The sequence below is a fragment of the Drosophila sulfurigaster genome, chromosome 3 (genome assembly GCF_023558435.1).
Source record: "Drosophila sulfurigaster albostrigata strain 15112-1811.04 chromosome 3, ASM2355843v2, whole genome shotgun sequence".
NCBI lineage: Eukaryota > Metazoa > Arthropoda > Insecta > Diptera > Drosophilidae > Drosophila > Drosophila sulfurigaster.
Genome location: NC_084883.1, coordinates 50,603,308 through 50,623,481, shown reverse-complemented (window position 1 = coordinate 50,623,481; position 20,174 = coordinate 50,603,308). Strand labels below are relative to the sequence as shown.

The window sequence follows — 20,174 nt, the reverse complement described above, 5'->3', positions numbered from 1 at the left end:
AAAAGCAAACTTAAAATGGGATCGGTAAGTTTCTCAGTTTCCTTAGTGCTCAGACAAATATAACTACCGAGTGTGTGTGTGTGTGTGTGCGAGTCTTTGTGTGCATGGGTATTTGTTGTTTCTGCTTGAGCTAGCACAAACAATGCCGGAATGTGAAGGCAACAGCAAGCAGCTCAAGTGTTTGCCGCTTATTCTTGCTAACAACAGCAACGTTGCGCCTTTGAGTGGGGCGCCGCCTTCGTTAGCAGCAAATTTGTTAACAAGTGGATGCAAACAGCGCAGTCCACCATCCATTTCCATTTCCAGCTCCACACACAACTTCAAGCCAGTTGCCCGAGTTGCGATCCACAAGCAGAACTTTCGTTCTAAAATGGATGCTGTGTCTGTGTCTCTTATGTGGCACGCAAGCTTTTGCGGCAACTTTAAATATGTGTCAAGTCGAGGAGGAGTCGTGACGAGATGCCAAGCGATGTGAGATTTGTGCTTATACATACAAACCGTGTAACAAGGAGTCGGTTGTGTGGCCCCTTCGATGTTGAAAAGCGCGCCGGCGCTCATAAGTATGCTACACTTTCTGTGCTGTGCTGTTGAGGGAGAAACAAGCTATTTGCTGTTTGCTGTTGCTCGGCAACTGTCGAACTTCTCTGCTGCTGCTGCGGCTGCTGTTGATGCTGTAGTTTGCTTTTTTAGCACATCGAAATATTCGCCATCGCCATCGCTGTCGCTGTCGCCATCGCTCGCCGAGGCTCGTATCCTGTGTATGCTTCGGTTCGACGTCCGTGCGCCTATAAATGTTTTGTTTTTCTGCAGTTTGTTGTTAGTGCTGAACGGTGAACGGGCAGCGTTTGTTGGGCCACAAGACATCATCTCTCGCACACGCACGCAAAACAAGAATTACACTACAGCATTTATCAGACACTTCTCGACTCTCTGTGTGTCTGTGTGTGTGTGTGCGTGTGAGCTAAAAATAGCGCCCAAAAAAAAAATATACAAGTGACAAGTGACCAGCTCTCAAAAAAAATTAATAAAGAAAAGGACAATCAACAAATAACAATAGAGTGCAAATCAAATAAACAATTGACGAATTTCTCACCCCTCAAAAACAAATACAACAAAAAAAAAAAATTAGAGAACTACAACAGGTGTTTCAGCAACTTATTAGCCACAGAATAACTTTCAAGAGTTGAGTATTATTAATGAGCAATCCAGCGTAAATCCGTGCCTGCTATCTCTGTGTGTGTCTGTGTGTGTGTGTGAGCGTGTGTGCGTGTGTATGTGTGTAATTGGTTTAGCTGCTCGCACGTGCAACAAAAGATGGTTGAAGAGTTTCTAGAGAAATTACCTGAAATCGACACACGCTACGAGGTAAGTCGCCTCCCCCTTTAGCCCCCCTTATATTTCCCCCCCCTCTCTCTCTGTCTCTTACTGTGTGTTATCCTGCGGCATTGTGTGTCCTGTGTACCTGACACACGCACTGCCAATGCCAGCTGAATCAGTTAAGGCAAATAAGAAGTGGCAAACGGATGCGACAGCAGCGGCTTTTGTTTTGTGTTCGCCCACCTGCTTCCACATCCTGCCTACGCCCCTCCACCCCCCTCTAACAAGTCCTGCTGCCTGATATCATTGTGTTGTTGTCCTGGTAGTAGAGAGAGAACTCTACTTGTTCGGTCGCTGTTTGTTTTGCTGTTCAAATTACATTTCCCTACAAGAATTTGCATTATGCTGACTCTCCCAGCCAAGCGAATGTAGGCCGGATATTTAATCAGTTTGCTGTTGTTGTTGCTGTTGCTGCCACTACTGCATTTACCGTTACGCTCAGCAGCAGCTTACAACATTTGTTTTTCGGCTTTTGTTTCAGCTGTGATTTACATAGCTGCAGCTGTTTCCATGTTTGCTGCTGCCGCTTTTAATGCCGGTTTTAGCCAAATATTTAGCAGTGCCATTAAACATTAAGCTGCACCTGCTGCTGCAGCTTGTCCGCTTAAAATGATAATAATAAATGCTGCACTATGTTGCTCTCTGGTTGCCACTCGAGGCAGCTTAGCTAAGCGCATTGGGATCATGTCAAGAGACTGTAGCGAGTATTTAATGAACGATAAATTAAATTTAAAGAACATTGCCTATTATTGAAAATTTGTAGTATTTATTAAACTTAAAGTTCTAATAATTTTGAATTTGTAATTTTAATTAATAATTTCGTTTTCAATAAAAGGAAAACGGTGCAGTTTTATTCTTATTATTATATATAAGTAATATGGCAAAAAATAGTAAAATGTACCGAATACTTTCAAATTATACCATTGAGGTAATAATATACCAAATATGCATAGTTTATTACTATAATTTGGTATTTCTTTAAACTTAATTTACCATATTCCTGAATTCGTAAATTTTAATTTTAATTAATACATAAATTACTGAAATTACTGAAATGTACCGAAAGCTTTATTTGGTATAACGATATACTAATACATTCAAAATATACCATATTGACAACCAAAGCAATTGATATACAACTTCAGCAGCTGTTTATTGAACATATTCAATGATTTTTCAAATAACATCTATGATATTTATCTCATTGTTTTTAAGAATTGCAATCTGATTTAACATTCCTGAAACAAAGATTATTTATTGTTTTATTTTTGTGTAGTTTTTAATTTTGAATGCTAATAGTCTGTGTTAAATAAAGAACATGAAGTAAAAAATTCAATAATATAAAAATAAAGTTGTACTCATAACAATAAAAAAGAGTTTAATTAAGGTCATAACTAATTTATGTATTTTTTTAGAAGCCTTCGACATTTTATTACTCTAATAATTTGATAGAATTCAATATATTAAAATCAAGTTTAATTTACCAATTTTATTATTTATATTTGAAGTTATTTTTTGTATACGTTAAAATTATAGTTTGATTTTATATTAAATTCCTTTTAATTCAATTTATGTAATTGCATACACCGCGGATACGTGATATTTGCGTTTGTAGAACATTGCCCAATACTCGCATCCAAGAATTTATGTTTGAGCGTGACTTGTCACATCTCTCATGTTTGCCAAAAATAAACCATGTTTCATATTTAATTTGTGTATTGCGTCTTGTTGTCTGAGTCTATTGTCTAAAATACAGCTTCTTGGCTGCAATTTATTTTTGTTGGCTTAGACGAGTTGCATACTAAAGTCTAAATTAATTTTCAGCAAAGCAGCTTTATTTGCGTTTTTCATTTTGCATAAAATTCATTTGTTAATCTCGAGTTGCTGCTAATGCTTTTGTATTCATGCTTGTATTAAGGCATTACGTATACGTGACGTGCGCCTCGACGCTCAACAGTCATTGTCTTAATTGTTTGCTAAGCTGTGATCTGACTAGCAAATACAAGCTCAACTACAAACGATAATACTAGACAATGCAGAGATTGTCACGTTTAAGATTGTCTGGGCTTTAATCCGTTAAGAAAAATCGAATACTTTTCACTGCTCTTAAATTTAAACTTGTTTTAGAAATTTAAGTTTTTATTTAAATGTAGATGAATTTTACAAATATTTAATTATATAAAGTTTTATTAAATATCATAAAAATATATAATATATTAATTTCTTATTCGTATTCACACATTTATTTTCATTTTTATATAGTTTATGATTTTATAAAAATGTTTCTATTTATATTTAAAAATTTAGATAATTTCTATCTTTATGAATTAGAATAAAGTTTTATTAAATACAATTTTAAAAGTATATAATATTACATTTTTCAATACTATTCTTTGATTAATTTTTTTAATTCTATAATCAATAAGTTTAAAATGAAAACAGAAGATTTTTTTTTATTATATTTCATATAAATGGAATTACCTTTAGTTTGAGTTTTTATTTTATTTTAAAGTTTTATTAAATATTACTCAAATATATTTAATATAATTTCTTTTCTTTATCTTATAATAAATCATTTTATCGTATGCATATGATGGTATTTCTTAGTTAAAAATGTTTTCTGACTTTTTAAAATATAATAAAGAATAATTAAATAATAAATACTATTCTTAAATGTTTTCGGAAGTTTAAAGTAATTTCCCTATGCCGCATTATATTTTTTATGCCATTAGTTTCTACTCTGAAATGCTCTGTGACTTTTTCAAGTATTTCGTTTAGCTTCGAATACTTTTTCCTGGCATTTTTCTTTTTTCTGTCCTGTACACTCGTTACTTTCGCAAACATTTCTTTGAATTTCTATCTTTTCATCTGTATCTTTCCTCACATTTTAATCCCATCAGCTGCTCCCAAGCGAAGCCACAACTCTTACTGCCTCTTACTCTAACTCTTCTCTATTATCCGTTCAGCCTGGCTGTCAGCATATGTTGTCCATGTCATCCATGTAACCAACTGATTTGTTGCATGTCCGCAGTTGACTTTCGACTATATAAATTAAGGATTTAACTGCAGCAAGCACTCACTCGCTTGCTTGCTCTCTGTCTCGTTTTTTATGTGTGTGTGCTTCGCCTTTACACACACTAAGCAAAGTATCTTTGGCTTTTGCCACACCAAAAAAATAAAAGGAAAAAGACCTAAACTGTTAAACTATCCAGTGTCTTGTCGACCTCGATAGTCAGGCTGAAAGTAAACCATATGAGAATGGAGAAAGTCGTAGCCGAAAGCCGCTGAGAGTTAAGTAAACAACTTAAAAGGCAATTAGCGCACTCACTTTGGGTCAGGAAAGGGCCAAACTACAAGTCATGGCCAGCAGTTTAGCGTGCACATTAACTTTATTAGCGATATGTGAGTGTATCAACAGCACACACACACACGAACTTCGAGTACACTTTGGGACAATACTGAGATACATAATTATGCGTCGTATTATTTTTAACAAGGGCAGCGAGCCAAAGCATTTTATATGCCACTAACTTGGCCACAAACAAAGCCTCGAAAACTAATAAACATGTAAAGACAGCTAAGTGTGTGTGTGGAATGTGTGTGTGTGTGTGGGAGGGTGGTGTATATACTGTGTGTGTGTGTGAACACAATCGCGATCAATAAAAGTTAATTATTCAATACAACATGCAATAAACTTTCGCTCGCACTAAGCCCAGCCAACAGCTTACTTATGACCCAGCCATGTGTGTGTGTGTGGGTGTGTGGGTGTACATGTGTGTATGTATATTGTTTGTGTGTGTAGCGTGTGAGCCTTTGTTTGATTTTACAGCTGTGTGCGAACGGCCTGCAGAGTCAACACCCAGTTGCGACTACTCTTCTTCCCTGGGTGGTTGCCAGCTGTCCTCGCCTTGTTGTCCGCTGTCCTCTGTCTGTCCGTCGCTCGTTGCGGTCGCGTTGTCGCTACAATTTAACCGTTAATTTACATGACAAAGTAGCGGCCACAACAGCCGGAACACCAGCAACAACAAGTATAATAGCCAAAGTTTAAAGTGAACTCATTCCCAAAAAAATAATAAAAACAAGTAAGAAAGTCGAGTGTGCTCCACTATGAGATACCCGCTAACCGTTTTTATTGAGAGTAAATAATATAAATAATATACCGACCAATTACTAAAATATAAAAATACTGAAATATAACAAATTAACAAACCAATAATACTAAAGTATACCAAATATAATATTCCGAGAAACACAAAAATATGTATATATTAAATATACAGAAAAAAATCTGAAATATATTTAAATAATTTAATAATTTAATAAAGTGAAAAATCAAAAATACACCGAATCATTATATAAAAATACTAAATCATACCATATTAATACACTAAAATACTAAAGTATAAGTATACAACTATAATACCGAAAAACACTAATATGTGTATGTCGAATTAGAACACAGAAAATATACTTAAATAAAGCAAATTGATATACGGAAAAAATATTGGAATATGAAAAGTTGGTATACCGAAAAATACTAACATATACCAAAATATATACTCGTTGAATTGATATACTACTTCTTTTAAAATGTAGTAAAGAATACAAAAAAAAAGAAAAAATAAATATGATAAAAATCTGGAATTCATTTGCAAAAATACGTTTGCTAAACGATTTGCGCAGGTTGAAGAGTGTCCAGCAATAATTGAAAATAATAATCATTTAATAATAACAAGATTTGTCGACAAAGAATCTTTTTTGACTTTTTCCAGTATTTATTTAAGAATCAATTGAATACTTTTCCTAGTATTTCTTCTAAGGTTTCTGAGATCTAGGTGTTCATATAGGCATATAGGTCATGAATATAGTCTCGGCTGTTAATGCTAGCAGAGAACATATAAGCCTAATGGGGTCGAAAACGGCTTTTTGTCCCTACAAGATAAATTTCGACACCAAATTATAATACCCTTCTACTGTATGGTAAGCACGTATAAACCCCAGCTTAAACATTCTTCGTAAAGTTCAGTAAACTTGCGAGCACAGCGGGTGGTTTTGTCGCATTGGTAAATTGAAATCGAAGAGTCGAGAAATTTGTGCGCAAAGTGCCATCAACTGTGCAGGTAATTTTGCACTTCCAAGGCTATCAATCAGAGATTTATATTTTCATTTAATCCGTTTATCAAGCCTGCCAGTTGAGCATTCGTGTGTTTGTGTGTGTGTGTTATTTGCTGTGCACAAACACAAAAAAGCAATTTGTGGTACATTTTAATTGAAGTCTACTCGTATGTACATAGTTACCTGTTACCTGTTAGCTGTTATCCTTGTTGCTGCTTGCTGGTTGCTGTCGTCATCAACTCGACACGTTTGCAGAGAGATGCCTCTTGGCTGTCTGCCATGCCGAAAACAGCAAACAGAGCTGAAAACTCAACTCAACTCAACTGAACTGAACTTAAAACTCGCAGATGACGACGACGACGACAACAAAGTCGTTGAAAGTTTGTCACATTTTGTCGGCAAAACATTTTCAATATGCAAAAGTCGTTAATATGACGCAAGGGCGTTGCTTGCCCCTTCTCTGTCCCTTCTTGTTGCTCCCGCATTTAAATTGCTGCTGTTTTATGCATGTGTGTGTCTGTGCTCACTTGGCGTATGCGTAATATGCTGCATAATGCGTGTTTAGATCAAAATTGAATTGCGCATTTCACATGGCGTATACGTGATATACATTTTGGCACTTCATTCTCTTCGTTTTTTCTCTCTACTCTCTACTGCTGCTGCATTATACAAATGACTATCGGTCCTTGTGTGTGTGTGTTTGTGTGTGTTGAACTGGGCACGTCTGCTTTGCGACAGATTAAATTCAAAGTTATTGTCAGTTTTCGGGGTGTTCAGTCGCAAAGATGAAGGCTATTGCGATTGCTATTGCTGAACGATGCTACCAAATAAATCATGACATTTCTGATCTGTTATTCTTGTCTTGTTGTTGTCCTGTTCTCTCTTGTTTTCATTTTTTTTCTCGTTTTTTTTGGGTGTCTTTTGATTTATAGCCCAGCATATCCGTATTTTTTATGCGATTTACTCTTGGCAGGCATTCTTCACATTCCTCCATACTCGCATTTTTGTTTGCCTATCATTTGTTGCTGGTCTTTTGTATGTATTGATTTAATATCGCATTTCCACAAAAGTTTTAATGGAAAATAATGCTGGCTATTATACATTCTGCATTTTGATTGCTTTATTTTCACATAAATAAATAAGATTTCTCGTTGATTAAAAATAAATACGACGACATTTCTCATATTACAGACACAAAATAAAGAACAAGAGTAAAATTCAAATTTATTCGACAAAAATAAATACTAAAATTTCCAATTGAACTAACTCAGTTTATCATGTTAAATTACATTTTCAATGCTCAACGATGCTGAATGAATTTTGCAATTTGATTGCCTGTTTATTATTGGATTATAATTATTGAATACAGAACTGCGTAATTTTTGATTGTCATTTAAAATGAATTATGAGGCAAATTACATTTATATTTAACGAAGTGGAAATCAACCTTGCATTTATAATTTATCAATTTTATTAATTTGTTTAAGTTGAATCAGAGGAACAATAAGTAAGTTATATTAAAATTACCGCAATTAAATATATAAATTTGTTATTATTTCCGACTAAAAATATTACCAGAAAAATCCAAATTTTCTTTGACGTTTAAGTTTGTATTTATATTTGTAATATAGTTTTATATTATTTAACTAAATTTGAAGAGAAGAACAATGTGTATATTAAATTACAACTTTTTTGGGCATTTTTATTAATCAGCACATTTTATTTATATCATTTAAAGAAATTCAATATTGTTTTAGTTTGAAAACATTTTATTTGAAATATTCTATTTTTAAATAGAAGAACAATGTATGAATTATATCAACATTTCTGCAAGAAAATTAATTCTGAATCTTATGTTTTAAGTTCTGAAAATAAGCAAATTAGAAAAATACTGTCAGGCACTTTAATATTTCTTTAATGAAGTGACATCAACTTTGCATAAACATCTATTTTAAATTTCTTAAATTATTTTAATTCTATTTTACAATTTTGTGGACTACTTTTAATTACCAAAATTAATGTAATTTATTCTTAAATTTAATTTTAGTTATTTCCGGCAAAACAAACCAAATTTAAAGCCTTGAAAGTAAATTCTAAATTAGAATTTTACAACCAGATTTTATTAGTTTCCCACTCTCTCCGCTTTTGCCGCCATAAACGCATGCTTTAATGTGTAATTTGCGCATTGTTGTATGGCAATTTGTTGCACGCCTGACTGCGTGCCTGCCTGCCACGTTTAAAACGACGCGCACTAAACTGCGAATATTTTATCAGCTAATTTTTTCATTGCCAGAAACGCTGCGCGGTTTGGGGACCAAAATGCGTTTATTATAACGCAAATCCGGCCAGACAATAACCAGCTCGGCTCACTGCAAATTTCATTAATAAATGTCGACGAGCGCACAGAAAATAATCCATTTTACTCAATGTTTGTTCATGTCAGTGCTGAAAAGGAAGCATAGGGATAACAAGAGAGGAAATAGAGAGGAGGAAGGACAGAAGGGAGTTTTGGTAGCTTGGGGCAATAGCTGTTTGCTGAATGCAAACAATAAACATTGAAAAATATCACAGCTCGCTGGGCAACGCAGCAGCTGCTGATGCAGTCACTCAGAATGGGTGGAGGGAGGAGATGTGGGAGGGAGTGAAGGGGCCAAGCGGGAAGCATTTAAAAACCGCATACGGAAAATGCTTTTGTTGGCGCCCGCACAGAGAGGGGAGCAAAAAATATAATAAAATAAAAACCAAAAAAATCATAAAAAAAAAAAGAGAAAATAAAAAAGAAGTAAGAAAACTATAGTTGCGTGTGTTCGACTATAAGATACCCGTTATCTATTTTCCACTAAAGCAAAGCAGTGCGGCTTTCTTCTAAAAGTATACCAAAAAATACTAAAATATACCGAAAGCCATATTTGGTATATCGATATGTGATTATATACATAAAACCAAAGCAGTGTGGTATTATTGTAAAAATATACTAAATAAAGTTGTACATTTTATCGACAACTATATTTGGTATATTATTATACTATTACGTTCTACGTTATTCTAAAAATGTACCAAAGAATACTATATATATACCGACAACTATATTTGGTATATGTGTATACTATTACCTTCAAAATATACCATAAAACTATAATTGGTATATTAATATAGTACAACGTTATTCAAAAAGCGTATCAAGGAATACTAAAGTATAAAGTCAAATATATTACGGTATATCGATATACTATTACAATTAAAATATACCACGAAACTATATTTGGTGTATTATTATACTAGTAAGTTCTACGTTATTCCAAAAACGTACAAAAGAATACTAAAATATACCGACAACTATATTTTGGTATATTATATTTGGTATATACCATAAGACTGGACAGTAGCATCCGATTGTTGCCACATAAAATCATTTCTTAAATTACTTCTACAGTTTTCTCGGGTCGCAATTAAATTTCCAGGAATCATCATACCCTATATGAATAGCGGGTATAAAAACAATTTATCTACTTCATTTTTTGTGTGCTAACAATGGACAGCAGTGGGTGGCAGACTAAGGGGAGGGGGGAAAGGGAGGAGAACTGTGAAATGGCCAAGAGCAACTGCATGAGGTATTCCGTGTTCTGGATAAATGCAATTTGGCTGTTGTACACTGCTGCTAATTAAGTTTCTCCAACTCTGCCAGCAACTCGTACAATATTTTTGTGCTGCAGCTGCAAAAGTTTTGCTCAAAATGTAAAACTCAAATATATACAACGTGCAGACTTTTAGTTATTATTATTATTGCTGCTGTCAAGTTAGTTCCACAGACATACACATATAACACATATATATTTCTCTGATCTGCCTTGCAGGATATTGTGCCTATGGAACAAGTGAGCTCGATGGTCTCCAACGGTGGCGGCAGCGTAACCATGCAGCGCGACGATGAATACCGAAATCGCATCATGAAAAGTAAGTGTGTCATCTCCTACCAGTAGCCCCCCTTCAGTGTACCCCCCACCGCCCCGCCCCCTACCATGTGTGTATTTTTGTGTATAGTGTACTATATAGTGATCCCCTTACCCCGAGCCCGAGCCAAAACACAGAAAGGTAACTTACCGCTGCTGCTGCTTTTGCTGCTGCTGCTGCTGCTGCTTGGGATTATTGCATGGAACTATGGACTCTCTATCCCTGACCTACTGGCTTTGCAGTTGACATAGTTAAGCCCCCCCACCACCATCGCCACCGCCATCCTCGAAGCCAAAGCAGCAGCAGCCACAGCAGCAGCATCAGCAAATAAATAGCGTTTCACATTTCGCTTAGCGGTTTTTTGCCTACGCTTAGCCAGCGCATGCAAAATTTGCCTGCATGTTTGTTAATCCTTAGATTTAAATGCTTAGATTATTATATAAATATATGCTAACCATGAAATAAACTAATCTAATCTAATTTAATCTAATCAAAACTAACCAAAAAAAAACCGTAATCATTTCATGATGCTTGCTCAACAAATTCGCCGAATTTGGAAAACGAAACTCTCCTCCTCTCTCTTACTCTGTACAAAATTGCATATCAAAAACAAATATAATAAATAAAACGCATCATCAACCAACCAAAAAAATAAAAATAACCAACCAATCAACCAACCAAAACGCTTCTCTTTCACATCTAAAATCGCCTCATCTGTAGTACGTAGAATTGGTGAGTCCTAAAAAAAAATTTGAAACTAAATACTATGCAATATAATTATTTCATTTGTAAATATATACACACTATAGTAAGCGTAAGTATGCAACGTTTGAATACACACATAAGAGTATCCATTATACTATTTACATTTTCATTTTCATTTGCTGAAATGCAATGGAAATAGTTTAGCCGAAAATTAAGTTCTTCAACATGAAATATTTACTCGAATCTCTATCGAGTTATCTATTTACTAAGTATGTATGTAAGTGAGAGTGCGTGTGCATCAATGTATGTGTGTGCGTCTGTGTGTGTGTGTGTGTGTGGTGAGTGTGTGTCTGTGCAATTGCATTAGCATAACATTTGCAAAGTGCTCAACAAACCGCAAAAGTTCGTCTGGGCATGCAAGGCGTATGCTTAATATTTGTTTTATATATGAGGGAAAATGCTTTCGCTGCTTAGCTTGGCTTCGCTTGCTTTCCCTTGGGCACCCAAAAGGCTGGCAAATGCACAACGCATAAGGCTGGAGCGCCTTTTGGGCCTTTCTCCGGCCAGACACTTCAATTCACTCCACTCCGATTAGAGTCGAGTATATCTTGATAAGTTTTGTCTGCGCACAGACGACAGCTTCATTTGCTGGCTCTCGCACATAAAGCATCATTTGCACTCGACTTTAATGACCGGCCAGATTTCTAAATAAGAGCGGGGAGAAGTAGAAAATTATAGACTACTAAATACCCTATAAAGTGAGTCGCATTGTGTTAAAATACTTCAAAGAAAATGTTTTTATTTTCATCATAACTTAATGATTTTCTTTTTGCTCGTATCATCTCCACTTGAAACATATTTACAGGGTATTCGCTGAGTTGACAAGGGACCACACAGCGCATTGGGCATTTTTCATCATTAGTTAATTTGGGGCCTCCTTTCGCTGTGTGTCCTTCCCTATACATTTCCCCTTTTCCGCTGACCTCTTGCCTCCCGCTTCCGCTGCGGTCGTTCTGTTTGTGTCCCTAATTTAGCATTAACTTGGCCTTTAGCAGCTGGCCGAGATGGCTGGCAGCTGGCAGTCTGCTACTTGGCAGCTGATATCTGTTGGCACTAGCGAAACCAAAAGTAAAGCAAATAATTTGCAGGCAACAAAAGGCCGCAAAACAAAGGCCAAATAAAAGAAATTAAAAATGCGAAAGCGTTTCCAACAACCAACCAACCACCCGAAACCACCCGAAGCCACCCATTCGACCCACTCTCTGTTGAGCTCATGCTGGGCAGCAAAAACGTCGAGTGCGGACCATAAAGACAAACACAAAGCGCAGTCGAAAGCCTGTGGCGTTGGCTGCCAACCAATCGAGGACCAAGTGGGGACCCAAACAGGACCAAAAGATAGCACACAGCACAGCCAGCAGCCAGAAGCCAGAAGCAGCAGCGTCTGGTTCAATGCACTGAAGAGGCCCCGCAGTAAAAGTTAAGAAAATCGCCTTAGCCTCAACACACACAAACAAACACTCACACACACACAGAGAGATACATATATACACAGAGCAATATAAAAGATTATGTCCCTGGCTGCAATTTGAGTGCAAAAGTTTTCTTCGGCTTTTTCACTTAGTCGCGCTGAGCAGATATTTCTTTCTTTCTCTCTCTGGATTGCCAACAAATATTATACGAGGCAGGAGAAGTCCTCAGCTCAGCTCAGCTCTGGCTATGAAGTCGCTTATGAATTTCACGAGATAAACGCCAGACATTTTTTGTCCGCTTTTTCGCTTGGATTCAAATATTTGATTTTATTTGATTTCATATTTGTACTAAAGATACCTTAGCTCTGCTTTGCGCTGCTCTGCGCGACGGAAATGTCTTTTGAAATAAAATTGCAATCTCGAAATTCTTGAAAAATATCTGCGACATTCAACGGAGTTTTATCTGATCTTAACTGTTACCGTTTATGCAAAACTTTTTGAATTTAAATTTGGCTAAGAAATTTTTCTAAATTTGGAATGTATAAGAAGAAAGATATTCTCTTGGACATTTATATATATCTTGCGCTCAACTCTGTTGGCAGATACTTTTAATAGTATGCAATTTTTCTGGTCTTGACTGATTATCTGAATATTGTTCTAATTTTAGCATTTATCATTTATTCATATTCTGCCCTCAATTTTCAGATACTTTTGATAATATAAAATTTCAGCAAGCCATATTTAATCAATTCGCCATTAAATTATGTACTCTTCTTAGCAATATGAATTTCAGAAATATTTGAAAAATATATATACACATATATTCCAAGCTGTATTTATAAAATTGTCCATCAACATTTAGCCTCATTTGAATATTTGAAGTGTGGTAATATTTCGAAAGTATTTCTATCTAGTCTTGTCTATCTTAATTAACTTTTCTCTTAAAATAAACACTCATTTATTTTGTGAAATTTCAAAACATCAAATTATTCCGAAAATAAAATATTTCAAGCTCTTTGTATTTAATTTTATTTCAAAATATACACTAAATTATTCAGAGAAAAATATTTACTAAATTATTATGTATTTTTCAAGCAATATTCATTCAATTTTCTATTCAAATTTACAAAGATTTTCCGAGATATCATAATATTTCGAAAGTGAAATATTCAACAAATTTATGTGTATACATACCAAGCTATATTCATTCAATTCTTTTTTCAAATATATACTCTTTTATGCAGTGAATTCCAAACATGTCGGAAGTAAAATATTTACCAACTATATTTCTAACCTTTTGCCAATAACCATGCACAGCCAACTAAACTCTTGGGCAACTTTTTGTATAGACTTGTGTTTAAAATTTTTGAAGCGTGCTTCAAAGCTTGCAAATTTGTTTGCAACTTTTTTGTTGCAACAGGATGCTGCTTGAAAGTTGCCAATTTTTGACTAAAAGTGTGGCAATATATTGCACTTCAATGTGAATATCGATCGAGGATGTGGAGAATGCTTCAATGCCTTGGGGTGACATTAGACAAACGGAAACAAGCCAGTTGAATGTTCGCAATACGTTGATTGAATACTTTGAATACTTTGCGAATAGTTTATTTCCCTGCAGCTTCATAAGTTAGTCAAAGGGAAAAATACTCTTCCACACTTTAAAAGTGATTTAAAACGATGCATTCTCAAGCATTTTGTGTGCGCGTGTTAAACGTTTCGTTTGCAGCAAACTGGAAATAGTCGTTTTTAATTAATGTCCCATTTCAGTGTGCACAGTTAGATTGCTGTGTTCTCTACACTAAGCTGCTGCCATTTTAGCTGCCATTAAAGCACAATAATAGCCTCTGTCTCTAGTTCTAAATCTCTCTCTCTCTCTCTCTCTCTTGCTCTCTGTGTGTTGTTTGCCAGTCTGCATCTTCAGTTCTTCTGGCAGTTGGCCAAGCAATGACAATATGCCCAAAGTGGCCTGCGCTAGTGTCTCTTACTCTCTTTCTCTCTCTTGCTTTACAAGTTCTTCGTGCTGTGTGTTAGAGGACAAAAGCGGCATAGAAAATGACGCATTTGGGTGCAAGTGGCATGTGGCCTCATGCGGAAGTTGTTAATTTGACGCACAAAGGCGTCGTTGCTGCCCCGAAAAATGGGCACAAGTGGCGCCTCTTCGCGTCGCGCTACACTACACTACATGCTGCACCCCTTTGGTGCAACAGGGCGTATACGTATTGCTGTAATTACGCCAAGACTGATGACCGTAGCTAAAGCTGTACAGTGACACATACACACAGCACATGCAACACTTGTTGCAAGCATGCAACCCAACAGCTGGCCAATAAATTGCTCAGTCTTATTGATCAGACTGAAAAAAGAATGAATGAATGAAAATTGCAGGTAAATTGTTAGTATGTGTTCTGTCTGTACTTGGTTGGCTGACCAATCGAGTTGTTTGGGTGGCAGTAACCAAGCGAGTGGCCACAACACAAACTCAAACAACGAGTTGCCAGTAATTTAAACTAATTGCACAAGCACTTTTTACTCATTACCGCTAATGGAATGGAAAGTCCTGGTTTCGATTGCGCTTTTAATTTGAAGCGTACTTGAGCTGGACTTTTAATACGGGTATTTCCTGAATTAGTCATGAAGTTGGTGGCTATGAATATCAAGTGAATCTTTTTTAAAAGACTATTTTTGGAACGAATATATTAGATTATTGCAATTCTAAATTAATATAAAGTAATTGTATTTTAAGAAAACTATTATAACTTTGAATATATTCAAGAATTCCAATTTTAAATGAACTTAAAAGACTCTATTACTTTTGCAACTTTAAACCATTCTTGCCAATCGATACATTAAGTAGAGACTTGCAAAATTCACATTAACCTGATTGAGGCATTCCAAAAGCTTATTTTCCCGTCAAATAATTGCTTACCTTCGAAGAATTTTTCTATGTAGTATACTAATTTTCTGCAATGTGTCAACAACAAATATCAAACAGTAGTTGAGTTTAATTTTGAATGTGATTGACGTTGAAGCAATTTCAATTTGTGGTTGTTCAACTTTTTTAATCAACAAATGCATTGATCGAAATTTGTAACGAAAACTGTTTTCATATAATTTACTCCATGTAGTTGTTAATTTGTCTCTTTATATAATTTCGTCCATTTAAATAATATTGAATTAATTTAACACTTAAATTGTTTATTAAATTTTAATAAAATTGCCAAATTATTTTAAATTTAAAGTAAATTAAAATCCGCAGAATACATTTAAGTTCGAAAACAAGTGAAACCTAATGAATGCTCGCTCAACTAACTATCATTGAAATGAACATATGCGCTCGTGTTGAAGTTGAGCTTGATGTGAATAGTTAGTACTTTGTATTCAAAAGTTTACTCGACGGATACTTAAAAATGCCTGCCACTTAAATATTTACAATTCAATTTTACAAACACAACGATAACGAGCCGACGAACAGCAGACGAGCCGACGAGCCGACAGTTGGCTAAGGATTCTTTTTAGCTGGATTGCAGTAAGGGGCGCATTATAAAATATTCAGGTTTATGCAAGCATGTAAATGCCAGCAGAGAGACAGTTAGAAAAGCGAGGTAAACGAGAGGGAGAGTCAAGAGTGCTTGGATGACTTTCACTTGCTGCTGTTGCTGCTGTTGCCACAGTTATTACCTCGGGAGCAACCGGTTGAAAGTCGACATCCTTTTGAGCCAAGAGAGAGAGAGAATGAACCTGAGCACAGGCTGAGTCTGAGTTTGAGAATAAAACGAGTATGCAAAATGGCCTACTTGCTGGCCTACAACAGTTGGCGGCAGCTGCCACTGCCACTGCCACAGAATTGTCAATGTGAGTTCCGCTGACTTGACTCGACTCGACTTGCGACTTGCGACTTTTCGACTTGACTTGACTGATGCCCAAGTCCAAGTGAACATAATGAAGAAACCGCCGCCACATCATTTACACAATGGACTACATTCAGTTCGTTTACAGTTTTGTGGTTTGGAGATTTCATTTTCGGTTTTTGCTATTGTCGCTCATCTATAACGCTTATGTAGCTCGAGGTTGTCAGCAGACAAAAGATGCTCATGCATCGGCATCGTCATCGGCAATGCATTTCCGACAGTCGTCAGCATACATCCTGCCAGCCTTGAGCTCAAAATTGCGGCAAAAGAAAAAAATTACATATACGTTGGATTACGCAACATATTCGAGCCATTAACATAGCCAGTCAGTTTGCCAGTTGTCAGCGTCCACTGTCAATGGCAGTTCACACACAAATTGGTCGTCCATCAAAGTGACGGGGAAAGGGGTCTTGATGCGTACCTGGCATTAGCTTTACGGTTACTTGGCCAACCATTGTACGTGCCCACAAAGCGCAAACATTGCAACCCCATTACGCAAAAAAATAGAAAAACGTGCAGCACATGAATCGAGGCGGAGGGGGGGAAAAAGGGTTTCTCTGTGTGTGCCCCAAGTGCAGGACACAATAAATAAATTAAATAACACTCGTTGGCTGGCCGTTCAGTTGGCTTTTGGTCAGTGCACATCGAGCCACGCTGCAGCCACAAAGCCAACTTCAAGTGAATTATAATAATCAAAACTAAAGCAACGAAAAAAGTGCAAAAATATATAAAAATTAAAAAAATAGTAAAAATATAATAACATAAAAGAAAAGTGAAACTCTCACACAGGCAAAAAAACATTGCCGCAGGCTGAGTTCTCTCTCTCTCTCTCTCGTTTTGTTTTTATTAAATTAGTTTTTCGTGTTGGAAAAGTGAAGCCAGCCAGCCAAAGGAGCAAAGGGTCATGAGCATCAGCATCAGCAGTAGCAGCCAGCAGCCCGTTTTGGGTACGAGCCACATTTAATAATAATTGTGCTGTTGTTGTTTTTTTTGTTCCTTTGCATTCATTATTTTGGTTGTTGCCTTTTGGCTGGCAACTGAGTATTTCATACTTGCAACGAGTGGCAAGCCAAGTGCCGTCGGCCAGAATTCCACAACAACTTTTTGTGGCAGCACAAAACTTTTGCATTGAGTTTTGGTCCGATGCAGTTTAAAGCGTAACTTAAATAAAGCCAAAAGTTTGCCAGTTGCCAATTGGCAGGTGCAACTTGTGGCAACAATTAGCAAGTGCTGATATCTTGCTCTAATCTGTGCAAACTTCAAACACACTCTCTCAGCACTTTCAGCACAGTAAAGTGTCCTCACACTTTTGTTGTTCAAATAAATCGAAATCGAGTTTAATTTTACGGCCTCAACATATCGGACCACACGGACAGTTTGTGACAGTCGACTACTGCTGGTAAAACAGTGCGGTATTATTATTAAAAATATACTAAATTAATATACGAAGAAATACTAAAATATACCAAATGCTATATTTGGTACATAGATGTAGTACTACGTTTTAAATATACCTTAGAGTACTTAAATAAACCAGTTTGCATACCAATGTTTATATTTGGTATATTGGTATATTTTTGGTATATTCAAAATATACCACAGAGAGCTAAAATATACCAGAATGTCAGCCAAAGCAACATAGAAAAGTATTTCTTGAACAACTTCTACAATTTCTATCTGATCGCATCCAAATTTTCTGGTGGCAACAATTAGCAAGTGCTGACATCCTGCTCTAATCTGCAAGCTTCAAACACACTCTGAGCACTCTCAGCACAGTAAATTGTCTTCACACATTTCTCGCCCAAATAAATCAAAAATCGAGTATAAATATACGGCTTCAACATATCGGACCGCACAGATAGTTTGTGGCAGTCGACTGCTGGCAGCATGAACACAGCTGCTGGCCAGCAACGTCATGCACCACGGCCACTGCACCACCAACCACTGCACCACCAACATCAGCATCAGCACCACCAACACCAACAGCAAATACAACGCACCAACGGACATCATCGTCCAGCACCGCTTGGCAACAGCAACTACAACAAAATGCTGAGCAGCAGCCACAGCAGTCCACGCGAGATTAGCGCCTCGCCTCGTCGCGCACCACTCGACACCACCGTCTCGGGCTCCACCAGCGGCTTTGGCTTCAGTCGAGGTAAGACATTGTCTAACCCAACTACCAAAATGGCGCAACTAATGAGCCGCATCGCAAGATTGAGTGTCTTGGGAACTAACTCAAATGAGCTTCGATTTGAAACTTGATTAAAGTCATATATTTAGGGCACAATCAAATAAATTTGTGGCTGCTACAGTAGAGCTGAGATAATAAAGTACTTTATTATAATAGGTTTACTAGGTCGAGTTACTCGAATGGTCTTCGATTGGAATCTTGGTTAAAGTTATGTGTATATTTTATCTAGAATGAAATGGAAATAATCCTTTATATTGTTACAATTTAGAATTAACTGAAAAGAATTACAATTTGAAATTTCATTAAAACACGAATATATTTCTGTGAGACTCAAGTAAAATTAAGTTTCCTATGCTACTTTGCTACACTTTTGGAAAACCAGTCATTTACATGAAGTCACTTAGAAGCTTATTGAAATTGGCTTCGATTTGAAGCATAGAAACCAATTAGCGCTGCTCTATAAAAAAAAACCTGTCTAATTCAATTTAACAAATTTGGTTTTGGAGTTCCAAGTATTAATCAAATTGATAAGAATTTATTTATTAATTTATTATTTAACTATTAAGATATTTCGCTAGTTATTTTTACATTTTCCAATTAGCATAAATTATATACAAAGTCTGGGTTTTTCGGATTTAATAAAAGAAAAAGCCTTCCGTTGTGAGCATATTTGAAAAGAATATCAATTACTTTTTTGAAAACAACATTTTCAATGGGAAAATTATAATTTATGAATAATATATAAAACTAAACTACTAAGAAACTATTTCTTGTGATTAAATGTAGTTACATTAAACTTCAACAGATTCTCCTTAAAATAATTAGTTCTAACATTAAATAATATGAAGTCATTCAGTTAAAAAGCTCATGATGTTCTGTTCTTGGCAAGCTTCCAATATTGGTATTCAATTGAATTAAAGTGTTTATTTAGCACAGCAAAACAGTTTGTTAAATATCCTCTTTTGCTCTATTTTGAGCACACTGTCTGCTTCTTGTCGAACATAACTTGTATATTTATTAGTTGTTTACAAGTTTAGTTTCGAAAGGCATAACTTTATTCTCCATTACCATTTACACACTTTGGCAAACAATTTTATCGTTGCACTTATGTTCATTATACTGAAGTTACACTGTTTTGCCAAAGGCACAAACTTTTCTTTTTCTCAACTTTTTATGAGATTAATTTAAGTCATTTGCAAGGACGCGTTGCGATGCGTGTAATGCAGCTGAGGGTTTTGCTTAAAGTTTTAGTTCTTGCGTTTCTCTTTTTCTTATTTTTTTTTTTTGCACCCCCATACAAATGGTACATATAATTAAATGATGTGGTTGTCGTTGATTTTGCCATTTTCCGTTTTCCATACGATGGCGACATTTTTACTTGGGCTGGCAAAGGGAATGCGCGCTCAAGTGAAATATGTTTTAAAATTGTCGAGGCGTGTTTGCTGCTGCTGGTGT

General features: G+C 36.0%; 1 protein-coding gene across 3 annotated transcripts in view; it reads left to right on the top strand.

Annotated features, from left to right (window-relative positions):
* Positions 1 to 20,174, top strand: part of LOC133844782 (band 7 protein AGAP004871) — a 46,686-nt gene continuing 26,512 nt past the window's right edge. Inside the window, exons 1-2 of one of the 3 annotated variants that reach the window (XM_062279038.1) lie at positions 1 to 24; positions 10,347 to 10,446. In XM_062279038.1, coding sequence (XP_062135022.1) covers positions 16 to 24; positions 10,347 to 10,446 — 109 coding nt within the window. In that variant the 5' untranslated portion in view covers positions 1 to 15. Of the gene's footprint in view, positions 25 to 737; positions 1,366 to 10,346; positions 10,447 to 20,174 lie in introns of those variants that run through there. The other 2 variants (XM_062279036.1, XM_062279037.1) reach the window with 2 other exon arrangements.